At 43.0% G+C, this 16,000-nt stretch overlaps 1 protein-coding gene across 1 annotated transcript in view; it reads right to left on the bottom strand.

Annotated features, from left to right (window-relative positions):
- Positions 1 to 6,189: 6,189 nt before the first annotated feature.
- Positions 6,190 to 16,000, bottom strand: part of LOC135383608 (serine-rich adhesin for platelets-like) — a 132,079-nt gene continuing 122,268 nt past the window's right edge. The window contains exon 10 of the mRNA XM_064613000.1: positions 6,190 to 6,511. Coding sequence (XP_064469070.1) covers positions 6,344 to 6,511 — 168 coding nt within the window. The 3' untranslated portion in view covers positions 6,190 to 6,343. The remainder of the gene's footprint in view (positions 6,512 to 16,000) is intronic.

Genomic DNA, 16,000 nt, shown 5'->3' with positions numbered 1-16,000 from the left:
TCGCATGGTTATTTCTTCAACGTTATTTGAATGAGGAATGCGGAGAATGAGGAAATGTATGCCTTGCATGTTCTGGATGTTATCTAATTGCTGACCCCCGCTGTTGGGCTAAAATCCAGCAACTACACAAAACGATTAACAAATGTAGAACAGGAGACAGAAACACGGACACAATGGCATGATTGAGAACATGATATGCTGTCAATTTTTTTCTGTGTCTCTGGTTCTACATTTTATGAACATGTGCCACATTGCCAGCACACTTTCCCCCTTGCTACGAAGAGAGCCTCTCAGTAATAAAAATGCAGGTTGTCAAATGCACGTAAACGTGCTTACAATTTTTGGGGTCTTCACTCATCTAATGTTTATGCCAGAAAATGCTCCCCTAGTTCACGTGGCATACTGAATATGACCGTGGTCCACAGCCACAAACTTTTAAATTTGCACTGCAGTATGTTTATCGGCCGGCACACATGAAATAACCTTTCATAAGTGCATCATGCAAGCTCATTGATTCTGATGCTAACTCCTCATGGAATAACATGGGATGGGGTGAAAGACACTGGCATCACATGTTACGTCACTAGCAGTGACGTACTCACTCAGAAGTGACGTCACTAAGTGATTTTTCACTGAAGCCTGCAACACAACGATGTAATTCACATCCCGATTGCAGAAAAAGTAAGCACCTGTTCGTCATTACTTGGTACACAATTGAAACTTGTTAATGTGATGACAGTCATTCTCATGGATTTGGGCAATAAAACCATTCTAGAATAACGACCACCTGTCAAGCTATAAGCTATGAAAAGTAGTAAATTGAGTGAGGCATTTTAAAATACCTTTTTTCCTTCATCTTTTCAATGTTGACATACATGTGCTTGTGTAACTGCCAATCTGGGCTAGTCCAGCCAAAACCAGCCAGAGGTGGTAGCTTGACTCTCTTAAATATCACTAAAAAGAATTGTGTGCAGTTGTAAATGTAAATCATCATTTTGTGTTCTTGAACATTAAGCTTAAGCTGTGCCGAAATATGAAAAAGTTGTCCCCTACGAGCTTCCTTCTGACATTTACATATACATCATTTGTGCGCTTTCCTTGTCTGGTGTTAGAGGGGAAGCACGGGTCTGCCATCCCAAAGGGCATGTAGAACGAAAATAAATCTGGTGACGTGGTGAGAACTCAAGAACGGAGTACATTTTGAGTCAAGGTTGGGACAAATTTCCTGCAAATTAGCATTCTTGAAGGAGCCCCAGGTTATTTGTGCTGGTAAACTGCTGCAAGGGGGCTAGCGTCACATAAAAATACCAATATATTCATTGTTTAACCAAGCTTTTGAGAATATCAAGCACGTGCAAAAAATTACTTTTTTTTTTCCAGATAGTATATTCACATATAGGTCGTCTAATAGAAATCTTCCCTTATCTGTATAACCAGTCCTCTCCCATAACATATTGAAAATCTACAGGTTTAGTTTTCTTTAAAAAACAAATTTGCACCATAATGTGCTGCAGCTTGTTCGTCAGTTGAGGTCGTCTAGGAAGCAAAAAAAAAAAAGAAGAAGAAAGATGCCTTTGTGGCTGTCTCCTGCGGAAATCGACACTCTGCTTTTCCATTTTGAGAACCTACAGGTGTATTTGTCCTTACGCAAGAAAAATGTTTTGTCAGCTCATTCATATCCCATCTGTATGACGCTGTAGCACACTTTGAACAAATTTTGCATTCTACTGTTCTGCCCAGTTCTATAGATTAGTTGCAGTCGCTGCTTCATAACAGCTTTGTCAACATTTATAATTGTTTTCACATAACATCTGAAGTCATCTGGAAAGTGAACAAATCTCATCATTTCAAGGACAGACCCTCTCCTATAGCATGTTCAGAATCTGCTGGCATGTGTTTTCTGGAGATCTCATTGCATCAGCTCACGATATTGGCTCAGATCATGTCAGAATGCGACCTTTTGGAAGCCATTTATTATGATCTCGCGTGCCCTTCTCCCATCAAAAAAAAAAAAAAAAAGGCCACAGTCTTTCTTTCAGTGGAAATAGGTATGTTTGCTGCACTAACAGAAGGTGGCTCAAAGTAATAGTACCTCCTTGTGGGCTGGGTGGAGCATGCCTCACTGTGCTTTATGTCCAGCAGTTTCTTCTGGAACCGTATGTATTTGGCAGTGAGCCACAACGTATGCTGTATTCAAGCTTTCTTTCACCCGGAAGAACAGTTTACAGCTTTGCAGGCATCAGAATATCTGCACGCAATAAGGGGAGCAATCTAACCCGATAGGTGCCAACTTTTTAAATAGTTCTGCAAACACAGTCATAGTACCCTTTATCACGGCACAAGGCATTTATGTCGAAGTCATGCTTGTGAAGGCAAATCCATGCTTGCCAAAGCCAAAGAGGCAAAGTGATGCTTATGGGGGTTTTTATTATGCCCTGCTTCTCGGTGTATGTCTTCTTTTAGCTGGAGCAAAATAACGAAAAAAATGTGAGGAAAGAAATATGCCGCCTTCGGTCGCCATCGACCAAGCAAACTAAGTCAATAAAGGTGGTTGTTATTCACTCTGCTATGTGATTGTGTTCATGTTATGTGTCACCAGCTAGCTTCCTTGTAATGTAACATGTATGCGACCGTACGGAGGACAAAGACGAGGAATTAGCTAGCCTGGCGTAGGAGCTCTCACACTGGCATAGCTGGTCAAAAAGAAAATGTGGGCCATACATTACATAAAACACAAATACCAGTATATTTTCAGCATCCACTGGTTAATTTCTAGTAGGTGCGGTGCATATAGGGTGTCCATCGGCTGATTCTTTTATTCTTGGAGAAATCATATTTGTCCAGTTATAAGGGATGGCAACATGTTCTACATCCGAAGCTGATGTAGTAACTACACTCTACACCTGGTACCTTCTAGTACAGGGTAAAAATTTCAAAATTTTTACCCTCTATTTCAGAAGTTACCTTGTAACCTATGGGCAATACCCTCTATAAACGTTACACAGATCACCTATAAATAGAGGTTACTGTCTCCTAACCGCCACACCGACGTAAAAGTTAGTTTCGCCAGGCATGGCTGTCTCTAAGACGCTCGCCTCTTCACAGACGCTACAGAACAAATGGTGCTCAAAATGAGCTCTCATCAGTGCAGAACGCATACTGTCATTCGGAACATATAGCAATAATATATGTAATTCATCTAAGGGCACCCACTGGCGAAAAGTGAGTGATCACTACATGTACAGATTCACATGCACAGCACATGAAATAAATAAATAATTGCAACTTGAGCATATGTATTATTTAATTGGCAAACCTGGAACTACAGCTGAGGCAAGAGCACGAGGACGTCACAGTACCAACACTTCAGCTGTGATGAACGACATTCAATTTCGAGGTATACTCTTTGCAGTCCCACGTTGTTGCAACTTCCTCTCCAGTACGCCGAAAACATTTCTATTCCTTCCTGATATGTCAGAATGACACATCAGCGACGCGGCTATGGTTAATCAGAAGCACACCAAGTAAAACACAAGGATGACAGGACTAAGCAAATAACGGACGTAAGACACACACGTACACACTGTGTTGAACCGTGTTAGAGAGTCAGATTGTGCTGTGATTAGTGTTCCTAGACTGTCCAGCAAAAACGTAACCACGTAAACTTTGTAGTGAACATACCGAAGAAATAGCCTGATAAAGTTCCGTCATTTGACCCTTGTGCATTCTTCACAATTCTGAACACGATCCGCAGTTCGTACAGGCGCAGAGACACTATAACGTAACGCACACTGATCCGACACTCTCGTACTGAATGATTGAATGTGCGGCTTGAACGAGAACGCAGTGACTTTTGAGCAGTACCTTTTATACAGGTTACCTTGCAAAGAAACAATAAAAACAAGCGAAGGAAATTCAAACGCGGAATTCGTTTAGAAGTTACAACGTTCCTATAAAGGGTACATTTATAAGTTACGATTGGATTTCCGTTGAACTCTTAAGTAACCTCTATTGCTCCTCCAGTGTCACGTTACAAGTCGTGTTTAACCCCTAAATAGAGGTATCGGACGTGTAACCTCTATGATATTTAGAAATCTACGTCTATATAAAGGTTACACATTGCTATAAGTTACAATAAAGGGTACCGAGTTAAGAGTGTAGGTCTCGTTTAATTATTGGAAATAGAAGGTCGGTGCAAATGCAAAGTCGGTTTCCCTATGTGCCGCTATAGTTTTCACATGCACGCTCGTGACCATTTAGTGTGAGGACATGGCCCCGAAATAATGGTTGTGTGTGAGTAAGACTGGGAGCGTTCTTTTTGCCTTTTCACTTGAACGTGAAGGAGAAACAATGCTGCAGAACTGCAAGCAGCATATTTAATGCGTATCAGGTATGCGTATCAGGTAATGCCTTACTGACACCTTTGCTGTAGCCCCAGTTGTTATACCTAATTGATCTTATTGAGTTATATATGGCTGGTAACAAAGAAAGACAATTGTCTTTGGACCCAAGTAAAATCACATGCGGGAAGTCTGGTTAACCTGTGGTGCACAAGTTTTGGCACATTTTATGTGACACATAATGTATTATCCTTGCTAAAACTACCTTCCTAACTCGCTCTATTGTTTCAGGTGCCTCCAAGAAATATATCTTAGGGTTATCATACAGACAGGAGTGTGATTGTTCAAGAAACATGTCAGAGGGATTGTGAACGATATCAATAAAAAAAGGATAGATGCTGCATGACTTGTTATTTCCGAATATACACAGCACAATAGGGTGCGCAAAGTATACAGGATCCCCACTGTGTGTATGTAGGAACCCACTTGCATGTAGGTCTCAATGTAGATCAACAATCAAATAGGATCCTGTTCATATGTAGGATCGCATTTGCCTGAACGTCCCACAATTAAGCTGGATCCTATTTGTATGTAGGTTCCTTCATCATGTAGGATCTGGTGTCATAATACCATATGGAGACAAGTAGGAATTTCCAACAGGGGCAGATTTCTGATTGGCCTCCTCCGGGCACGTGACGGCGGTTGAGTGCGTCTATCTCTTGATGGCCGACCACAGGGTGTGGGGGGCACACTTTGAAGACCACGTATAAAAAGGAACAAGTTACAATGCAGAAAATCCTCCCCCCAAAGTGATTGCATTAAATTCAGCCTTTGCACGTTCTTCTATGAACTATTACTGACCCGCTTGCCAGCGCATGTTGTCAATGCTGATAGTCTTACGGCTTGTGCAAAGGGATTGATGTTGATATGAAATGCCGTTATTGCTAAAAGGCACTTAAGTTCAATGTCTATATGATTGCGAGTTGTACTTCTGCCCACGCCAGTCTTGTCGCCCAGTATATGTGTGTTGCAGGTACGCCTAAATAATAACAACAACAAAACGTCGGGTAAAGGCGTCCGCTCGTTGTTGATAGCCATGCTCGTGATGAAGACTTTGAGGTGGTGGGTTCGAATCTTATCGACGGCGGCTCTGTCTGACGTTTTCCATGGATTTTCCGGCAGACTTTCAGACGAATCTCGGCAGAGTTCCCCCCGAAGTCAGCCCAGTACGCGTTCTATCCCCCTACCCCCGCTCCTTCCTCTTGTCGTCTCCGTTGTAATTAGACGTCTGTTCAGCGCTTACAGCCATATTTGCTCCGCGGCCCAAACACGAAAATAGGTAACATATAAAAGTACATGGTTCGCAGGAATCGTTGCAGCGTTCAGTGCCTTCGACGCTACACGTTTGATGTCATAAGGCACTGAGCGCGTGTCAAATAAGTACCTAGACACCTCATACTCTCATTTAAATCCCTTACTCTAGCTCAAGTCCCTCGTTGAATGGTATTGACAGAGCACAAGCAGGATTGTGCAAGCTCCGGTTGGACATGAACCATATCTGAAGGTCTCTTCTATTACACTCCCCGACTTTCCAGACTAATGTAGGCACGGTTCCCCTTGAAGTCGGCCCAGGACGCATAATAACGCCCTCGGCCCCCGCTCCTTCCTGCTGTCCTCCCTCCATCTCTCGCTCATAGCCACCGTTGCTTCGCGGCGCTAACACAAAATTTAAAAAAAATCAGTATCACACTCTCTATTATTCAATTTAACTTGTGCCAGCGCTTGTTGTAAATATTATCTACGCGTGCTCATAGTTTTACTGAAGGGTGAGTCAGAGTCTTACTTTCTGTCACTATAAGTTTCATCATATATTTTCATCATACTACAGCAGCCCTTATCAAGCTGATGAAGGAAACAATCGTCGAAGGAAAGCGGAAGCAGAAGGAAGGCAGCGAAGTCAAGGAAATCAGGACATCCTGCTTCATTTATCAAGTCCTTCTGTTTTATATGCAGTCTTTGAAATTCGTCCACGTGTTGTCCCTGATGTAGCGGAGTCCCTGGAGCTTCACGTATGTCTCGTTTCGGCAGCGTTTATCCCGGTCGATATCCTTGTCGAGTCCGAATACGACGTAACCACCAAGAAACTTGTAATCCACTTGAGCCTTGCATATCTGAAAAGGTAAAGTGCTAAGAAAAATGCTCTTAAACAAGCAACAAGGTATTTCAGCAGGACAAATTCGTCAGGCTCTTCGAATCGCTTTCCTCGGCGAAGCAGTCATTACTGTAGTCATTGTGAAGATAATGATCACTGCATATGGCTCTTCGTCGCGAGACATACGTATCAGAATGTACCACATATCACAGTATATTTCGTATTTCACATCTTCTTTGACAAGCTTCTGAGTTTCAGCCTTGGCATGTGCTCTTTTCGGATAAGGGAATTTGTGAGACAGCATTAAACAAGGGTTTCGCTATATGAAAGTGATGAATATCGCCATTAATAATATGTCAACGTTATTGTGAAAACTATCGTGTCATTCCCGCTAAACTAATGGAAGATGAAGGTGGATGGCAAGATAGAAACCCCATCCATAACTATATGCCAGTATTTCCACACAGTGCACTGCTCATTGTCCCGAAATATCCGGGTAGTGGCATTGATAGCAAATGAAGTCAATCCTGTCACCAATTCGGGCATTCTGTCAGCGGTGCACTACAAGCATTTACACTGGCGAGTTGCTATTCGGGCTGTTGCGGCACATTGAAATCACTTCGACCAGATTTGTACAGTAGAGTATTTAGTCCAGTAGGTTCAGTAGAGTATTTCGGTTACGTATGTTAAAGACATTTGCGAGTAACTTGGTATCTTTCAAATACGTTCCAAAACGAAAAGAGCGAGAAAATAATGCAACGAAAGGTTCTCTTTTGCCTCGGCAATGCATCAGCACGCCCTCAGCTACAAGCACAGACCGTACCCACTTGCCCATGCCGCTGGTCGACGAACGAAAGACGCAAGGGTCAGAAAGGGTGGTAAGTCTCGGGTGTATGCTGCCTAAGGAATTACTTTTACATATCTTCCAGACCTTAGATATGGGCCGACCGTTCCATATGTGGAGAAGTATTGTCTTGCCAGCGCCCCTTCCATTGACCAGGCAGTGTACATTTAGGGCAAAATCGCATTCATTCGATTCATTTGCGAAGAGCGCAGCTCAGCACGACGTCACAGCTGTTTGGGACAAATTCGAGGTACACCAGAGCACAGTACTGTGTTTCGCAATATGCAAATCATCACTAAGTGCGCTACCTTTCTTGTTCAGCAACAAGTTGTGATCGAAGACGTCGAGCCATCTATTTCCCATAAATAAATTGTAATGGAAGATGGAATTTTCAGCACAGGTCACGATACGCTTGATGAAGCGTCGTCAGTCCCGAATCAAGACACTTTTTGAACGGAGGAACTCCACTGGACATTGAAGGTGTAGAAATACCACTTGAGAGCGTCTCTAGACCTTCCCGAGCTGTGTACGTGGCAAACATCGGTTGCTTGTGAAGCATCGAGCACTCGAGACAATGTACCGCATTCAACATTTGTATCATAAGCGTGAAGGACAGCCTCGTAGTCATCTATGGTAGGTCTTCGATGGTGAGGCTTGTCTTCGAGAACCCACACTTTAAAAACGGAACTTCACTACATGTAACGCTTCTAGCCAATCGACATCCCGAATGACACTGTTCTGCCCCTGATTGGTTAAATACGGGGAGGCGTACACCTTTTGGAACACTTATGCAGTTCCAGAAAAAGCGCACGCCCTGCGCTTTCCACAAAGCGTGAGTGATAAAGTTAGGATTCTGTGCAATAGTTGGCCATCACCGTGCTATGTGGTGGTGGTGTTTTTAGAGGGCCGGCTGAGAGAGAAACCTGTGCAAATCATATTTTCGCCATAACGTCCAACACAGAGTTTTCCCACTTTGCTGAGCAGATGCTTCGCGTGGCTACGTTGGCGTTGTGACCCAATTTGAACTCATAGGAAAGTCCATGTATCAGGCGATTTTGATTCTCCATGATACACATGGGTAAATGGGTAAGAAAACCTACAGCAATGCAAATAGACAAGGTAGTGTTTTCATTGTTTTAAGAACAAACGTTAACCTATTGAACCCCATATGCACATCCAGATGGAGCAGCCTATCCAGAGTGTTTTTGCGACTAATATACCCACTTTTTTTTTCATTTTGTAATCATTCAGTGCATTACCCAACTAGGTGGATTGCGCTCGCTGAGCTAGGAAGGCAGCACACTTGTAAGGTGGCATGTCAGGGTAGCGTGACTATTTGTGACTCGCCGCAGCAAATATGAAAGCAGTATAAACCAGCCTAATACAAAAATATGCAAAAATATACCTCGAAGTTCAAAATTCACTATTGTCTCGGCTTCCCTCGACCCTCGGGGCGAAACGCGACAACCTTGCCAAATGTATCGTACCAGTTGGTCCTTGCAATGAGGAAGCAAAGTTAACTTTAAATGAATATCTGCATGCAGTCGTGATAATCCCATTCTCCGCATACGGTGCACTGTCCCTTGGAAACTAATCACCGCAAGACCGTTATGACGCACATGGCTCGCTTTTGTTTCGGTTGATTATCAGGTTCTGCTTTGCAAGATGTGTTGGTCTCTCGTGCATAAAAAAATTCCAGACACTGAGTGGAAAAGGGACACCTCAGGAACAAACACAACCTGCTGAATGCTTGGCTAACACCGTTCAAAACGAAACATTGCCGGCTTTACACCCGTGCACGATATATATACAGGGTGTCCACGCTAAGTGTGAACAGATTTTAAAAAAATATATATAGCACTTTTTCCAAGATGAAATCAATTGCAATATAGCATATGCTAAAGGGCACTCCCTAGCAGGGCATTAGCAAAGTCCAAAGGCAATGTCTTAATTAACTTTCATTAATTAACTTTTTAATTATAAAAGCTACAAAGTTGTCCCAATGAGAACATCTGTTCCTTTCGGTCACCTGATATCGTAGCCGTTTTCAGAACAAAAATCCGTTCGATAGATCGCTTGCCAAAAATCGTGAAGGAACGCCATTTTTTTTCTTTATTTTGTTCATTGCGTTTCTAAGAAGACGCGTCTTTCTTTCACCCCCAATGTGAGAGGGAGAAAGAGCACACTATCGCCTCTCGCGTCCTGGAAAAAGATTAAAAGGAAACAGAAAATGCAACCCAAGATAAGGCCAGTTCCGATAGAGTCACCCGATACATTTGTTTTTGTTTTGTTTCCGCAAGTTAAACCTCATCTTCGACGCAAGAGGCGGCACTGTGCTCCTTCTCCCTCTGCCGTTGGGGATGAAGGAAATACGCGTCTCCTAAGAAGCGCAATGAACAAAATAAAGAAAAAAATGGCGTTCCTTCACGAATTTTTTGCGGGCGATCTATCGAACGGATTTTTGTTCTGAAAACGGCTACGATATCAGGTGACTGAAAGGAACAGATGTTCTCATTGGGACAACTTTGTAGCTTTTATAATTAAAAAGTTAATTAATGAAAGTTAATTAAGACATTGCCTTTGGACTTTGCTAATGCCCTGCTAGGGAGTGCCCTTCAGCATATGCTATGTTGCAATTGATTTCATCTTGGAAAAAGTGATATATAAATTTTAAAAAAATCTGTTCACACTTAGCGTGGACACCCTGTATACACGAGAGATGGGACGAATCCAGAATTTCGCGAATCCGAATTCGAATCCAAGCAAGATTCTGCAAATCTACGAATCGTACGAATCACGAATCTTTCGAATCCTTTCCTTAAAATCAGCTTAAAAAGCTAAGGAAAAAACCTATACTGAAAAGTGTTTTTGAAGCAGAATATATATATTTGTTTAACGCAAAAAAAGGATAACATAATAGTTCAATTTCAGGAGAAAATATACCCATATAGATCATTTATTTAACATATTGTTAATCGCCTACTATCGACTACTACAGGAATATTTCCATAAAACTAAAGCAACAATCAAAACACGAAGCCATACTACTTTGAAACTTGTAATGTAATAGTTTCTGCCTGAATTCTTTCAGTCCAGAGCTATGTAAACAAATAAACAAGAAAACACCCGTTGGTCAATGAGGCTTTCGGCGGACGCCGGAGGCGCCAATTTGAAAAAGAAAGGAACAAACGTGGTTGGTGGAATCGAAAGATTCGATTCGCCGTTTTGGGCACTAGGATTCGGATTCCCGGATCTCGAATCCCTGCCTAGAATTCGTGGATTCGAGGATTCGCGAATTCGGTTGGCACATCCCCAATATACACAATCTCTTCTCGGAACAAGGATTCACAGGGCTCCGATATTTTGTACAAATCTCAACAGGCCACTGATCGAATAAAATACAAACTTTCTTTCACATAGTAGCGCCGCTGCACTCATCAAAAGTAAATTACTAAAATAAGCACCCTTCACCCTCCAGTTTTTTTTCCTCGGCAGATACACTAATCACGCCAATCCGGACGTCGAATTGAGCGGATAGGCAGGGACACCACTCAGTATACCTGGATCGGGAAAATAAACGAGGGGGCGGTGTTGCCATACTTGCGGATAAAAATCTGAACTGCGAAATATTGGAACAATTTTCCATTACTACCTGCGATTATGAAATCCTGAGCTTGAAAAGTCGTAAAAGCATGTACAGTGTCGTATATCGCTCACCTCAAAGGGACCTGCCACCACTTCTCAGTGTATTAGAAACACTGTTTGAGAGTGTTCATCAAGAAAAATGTACCCTGGTATTGGGTAGAGATTTCAACATTGACATGCTGGAGCCATACAAACCGCAAAGGGAATTCTCCAATATGTTACGTTCACACGATATGCACAACGTTGTAGATATACCGACAAGAGTGATGACCGCTTCATGCACGCTTTTAGATTTATTTGTGGCAAACTCTCCCCCAGAACTTGTGTCGTGCAGCGGAGTTCTGCCATTAGCGACCACATGCCGATTTTTATATCCTTAAAATTGACTCAAAGGCACAGTCTTAAAAATTAGACCTGGACTAAATCTATTACCGAGAAGGACGTTGGGACATTTGAGGTGCTCATACACTCATCAGACAGGGATCCAATCCTAAATATTAGCGATCCCGAAGATGCATATAACGTATTCCGGAAAAAGTTCTTAGACTGCTACAATGCAGCGTTCCCGTTTCGTAAGCAGGTGCGAACTAGAAAAGCAAGGAAGCCGTGGATGACAAGGCAACTCATGCGTGCATTAAAGAAACGAAACGACAAATACAAGACATTTCTAAGAACAAGACTCCAGGAGCACTTGCAGCAGTTCAAGGAGATACGAAACTCTCTAAATTCTAAAATCCGGCGAGCAAAGGAGGGCTACTATGGTTGACTGTTCGACGATACTAATGACGCATCAGTAACATGACAGAAAATGAATGCTCTATGCGTGGCAGCTCGGCCTAGTGTCTTAGTTAGCGGACGAGAAGTAAGTCAAGATGAGCTAGCCAATGCGTTTAACAGGTATTCTACGTCAATTGCAAGGAATAGCCCCGAGCCTAATCCCACAGTTATAAACGAGGCAATCGCGATGTCTATCTTTTTTACTCCAACTGACGTGGCTGAAGTAGTTGCGATTAATCGAAACCAAAGAAATACAAAAAGTGTAGATATTGACGGCGTGCAGATTTGTCCAGTGAAACATGTCATCGATGTTTCATCACCATATATTGCACACATCTACAACGTATCGCTAAGCGCCGGTGTCTTCCCTAGTAAAATGAAAGTTGCGAGAGTGGGCGTTCTTTTCAAATCAGGTGATGAGAAACTGCTTACAAAGTACAGGCCTATATCTATCTTGCCTGTTTTTTCGAAGGATCTAGAAAAACTGATCCATGCATGTCTTGTTTTATTTCTAGATAAACATGCTAGCATTAAGGAGCAACAATTCGTGTTTAGACCAAGGCGTTCGACAGAGATCGCAGTCTTACATGCAAAGGACGAAATTATAACTAACAGAGAAAACAAACAAATGACACTAGCTATTTTTCAAGATTACTCCAAGGACTTTGACCTTGTCAGCCGTAGCATTCTGTTGTCAAAACTAGAGCACTACATAGTGCGGGGTCTACCATTAAGTCTTATCGCGTCATACTTACAAAATATAACGCAGCAAGTAGTACCTGGAGTAGCCGTGTCTGAGGCGCTTAGCATATCCGCAGGCGTGCCACAAAGTAGCGTTCTCGGACCATTATTCTTCAATTTGTATCTTAACGACATAGTTAAAATATCGAACACGGCAAAATGCATTCTGTACGCTGACGACATGACGATACTTATCGCACGACGGGTCCCTGAGAATAAAAGAGGGAAATGATATCTTAGTTGACATTTTCAGGGCAAAGATTAAACCCCTAGCCGCAGTTCCAAACTTATATTTGGGCAATTGCCATATCGAAATTGTTGATAAAATAAAGATTCTAGGAGTGCACTTTCAAGAAACGTTCTCCTGGGACAACCATGTAAACCACCTTTGTTCCAAACTCGCGAATGTCGCAGGAAAAATGCATAGGTTAAAAGACATTCTTCCATGGAAAGTAAAAATCTCTTGATACACTCTAAATCCTGTGACGGACATGTGCAGTTAAAAAAGTTCCCTCAGAAAGTGCAGCCGGTACACAGCCGTAACCGTCTGGAAACAGCCGCAACGGTTATCAAATAGCCAGCACAGCCATCCTCAACGCCAAATTTCAGCAGGTTCAAAGCCGTCACGTTGGCATGAAACGGCTTTGCAACCGAATAATATGTGTGCCTCCTGAACCTTGTACTCGTGTGCTTGTTGAATAATGCGTGTGCCGGCTGAATATGCGTGCCTTCGTTGGAGCGTACTACGTTGCTCCGCGCTCAGCCAGTGAGGAGTGACATAGCACAACGTATTCTCCCGCAGTACGTTCCTTCCCGCTTCCCGCTTTCTTGCTCGCTGTCTGCGCTGCGATCTCGCCTTTGAGAAGGATGACACCTTGCTTTTTAAGTACAGGTGTAATGTTTGTTTGAGGTAAGTTAATCTTCTGTTGCAGACGGTGGACTCATTGCAAATGGCGGCAGGAGAGGATCGGCGGCATCGGTGAAGCGACGATGTAAACTACAAGCGAGGTTAATTGTACTCTTTCGTTATAGGTGACCATGGGACTGCATCGATTGCGAGGAGATGAGTTACAAAATGGAGTACTATTTCAGCATTAACGTTGGAACAATACCAGCGTGATATTCACTTCGGTTTTGTTTACAGGTTGTTTCCTGCCTCAACGGTCACACATGCGCGTGCAAGATTGCAACTGCTTCTCACATCGAATTGGTGTCTGTTGCCACTTGTTGGACAATTGTTCCTCGGCCAATGGGTGGTTTGCAACTTCCTGTCCAAATGACGTTCGGGAAGTTGCAATGTCACGTGGATTTACGCTTCCGGTCCGAACTGCTGCTGGAGCCGTATAGTGTCAGCGTGTTTTCAACGCAAAAGTAAGCGGATGTTCAGAGCTTAACTGCACTAATTCTGCGGGAAAAGGACATAAAACGTATCGCGTACCATTGGATCCTGCGCCTTTGGAGAAATGTTATCAGCGTCAACGAAAATTGAACTAAAGGGTGGCACTTGTCACCAAATGTCGTGCTGTGTACTTATCATGTTGAATCGTGCGTAGCTGTGATAACATTATCAACTCCCCCCCCCCCTCCATAAAGTGAAAATAATATCACTAAAGTCACAGCTTCGTTCCAAACTAAAAGGAAACGACTACATGCGTATTTTCCTCAGAGTGCAGAAGACTGCTGCGTAAAATACTGCCTGTACATTTTGTTGTGTCATATCTGAAATGTTGATTGTTATCTCTGTTACCTGAAGCGTCCAATGGACCGCGTTGTAACAGAACATTTCGCCCAGCAAAAGATCGATTTCAAAGCGCACGCTAAGCGAACCCGAATAATGCACGATCTGTCGCGAAATAATATCTTTGTCAGAAGAAAAGTATGTGCGAAGCAGTTCTTAAAGTACCTTACTTCTTTGGGGGCAGGCCTTCCCAGGCGAACACATCTTGGTTGTCGTTTAAGCCAGAGTTTATAATGTTTCGCTTTACTCCAATTGAGCGAAATTTCGGACCGGAAGCTCGAAGACCCAGCATGCGTAGCGGCACCTCTCAACTTGAAAACCACCCATTCGTTTGAGGAACTGTCGTGTTCGTCACTAAGGATCTTCATTGAGCTTTGCAGTGCCAGCCTGTTCGAAGTTTCGAGGATTGTGTGTTCGGCGTTTGCAGGACTGCCTGGTGCATCGGATCATCAGATGGGTTGTGTGTCCGTGCAACGTGTGCTCCATGTGTGTGTGTTGGGATTAGTGAACCGTGTATGCTTTGCATTCGGCAAACGATGATGTACTGGATACAATTTAAAGGTATATGCAAGCCAATGAAATTTGGCATTTCATGTCCGATGTGCTTGGAGCATTTTCTTCCTTGCTTTTTCTTTTTTTGCGAAGCGTGGAGGTAATTTTTCTGCTAGGGAACTCGAGAGGCGCAATGTGTTTCGCGTATTAGTGGGTACAAGTAGCCCTTCGATACGTCCGGTACACTGTGGCTCCTGGCGTCAGCAGGGATGTCGTACCAGTTGCTTCAGGGGGCACATGACACCTGCAGCTTTCGCAGGCACGACGTGCCCCTTGAAGTCATCTGGCACATTTTTTAAAGAAATGTGCCAGTTGATCAGACGGCACCTATCCGTCACTGCGTTTAGAGTGTATAATGCACTTTTCCTACCGTCGTTTAACTACTGCCATCTAGTATGGGGAAACACTACCATGTCTAACATTTACATGATACAGACCATAAAAAAAAGTTTTATACGCACTATCGGGAACATTCATGGACGCCAAACAACTCAAAGCTTATTTCACCAATACGGCATACTTTCCACTGACCAACTTTTTCAGATACGGGTTACTCTGCATGTACAGCGCCTCTTTGAGGAACAAAAACCATGTGTTCTTCTCGGCTGTCAGGGTTTTGCCAAAGACCAAAAGCTAGAATACGAGAAGTGACACTGTGTGGTGTTGTCCTACCACGCGCACATCTTATGGAGAGCAAAGCTTAGCTGTGTTATTGGCGCGATTACTGAACCAGCTGGGGTTTTTTTCTCAGTCATCCCACCATGCCTGCGAAGAAACATATTAAGATTTATTCTTTTGGTTCGCGAGTATATCTCGCAACTTAATGCATTTTTATTTCTTTTTGCTACGTTAGAGTTTCCTAGTACGCTTACTATTCCTACACACTTGTCTAATGCATCATACAAGTCTTTTGCACCTTTCTGCACTGTAATTACTGTAGTGGGTACCCCATTGTTACACAGCTTATAGAGTTTGTCCACAGTCTGGCAACTGGCATTAATAGGAACAAACAAACAGATGTTATATTCATTGATTTCAGCAAGGCGTTGACTATTGTATGCCACCGTAAAGTGCTTGTAACACCGTAAAAATTGCAGTCCTTGCGGAAGAACTCGAAAATTGTATCATGGAACTTTCATGTCAATCACAGAGTGTTCCTTATAAGCAGTGTACTTCCGCAGATGCCCATGTGATCTCTGGCGTCCCACAAG

Source organism: Ornithodoros turicata, chromosome 2, assembly GCF_037126465.1.
Source record: "Ornithodoros turicata isolate Travis chromosome 2, ASM3712646v1, whole genome shotgun sequence".
In the NCBI taxonomy this organism is placed as follows: Eukaryota; Metazoa; Arthropoda; class Arachnida; order Ixodida; family Argasidae; genus Ornithodoros; species Ornithodoros turicata.
The sequence above is the reverse complement of the archived record's forward strand: the minus strand, read 5'-3'. Positions and strand labels throughout refer to the sequence as shown.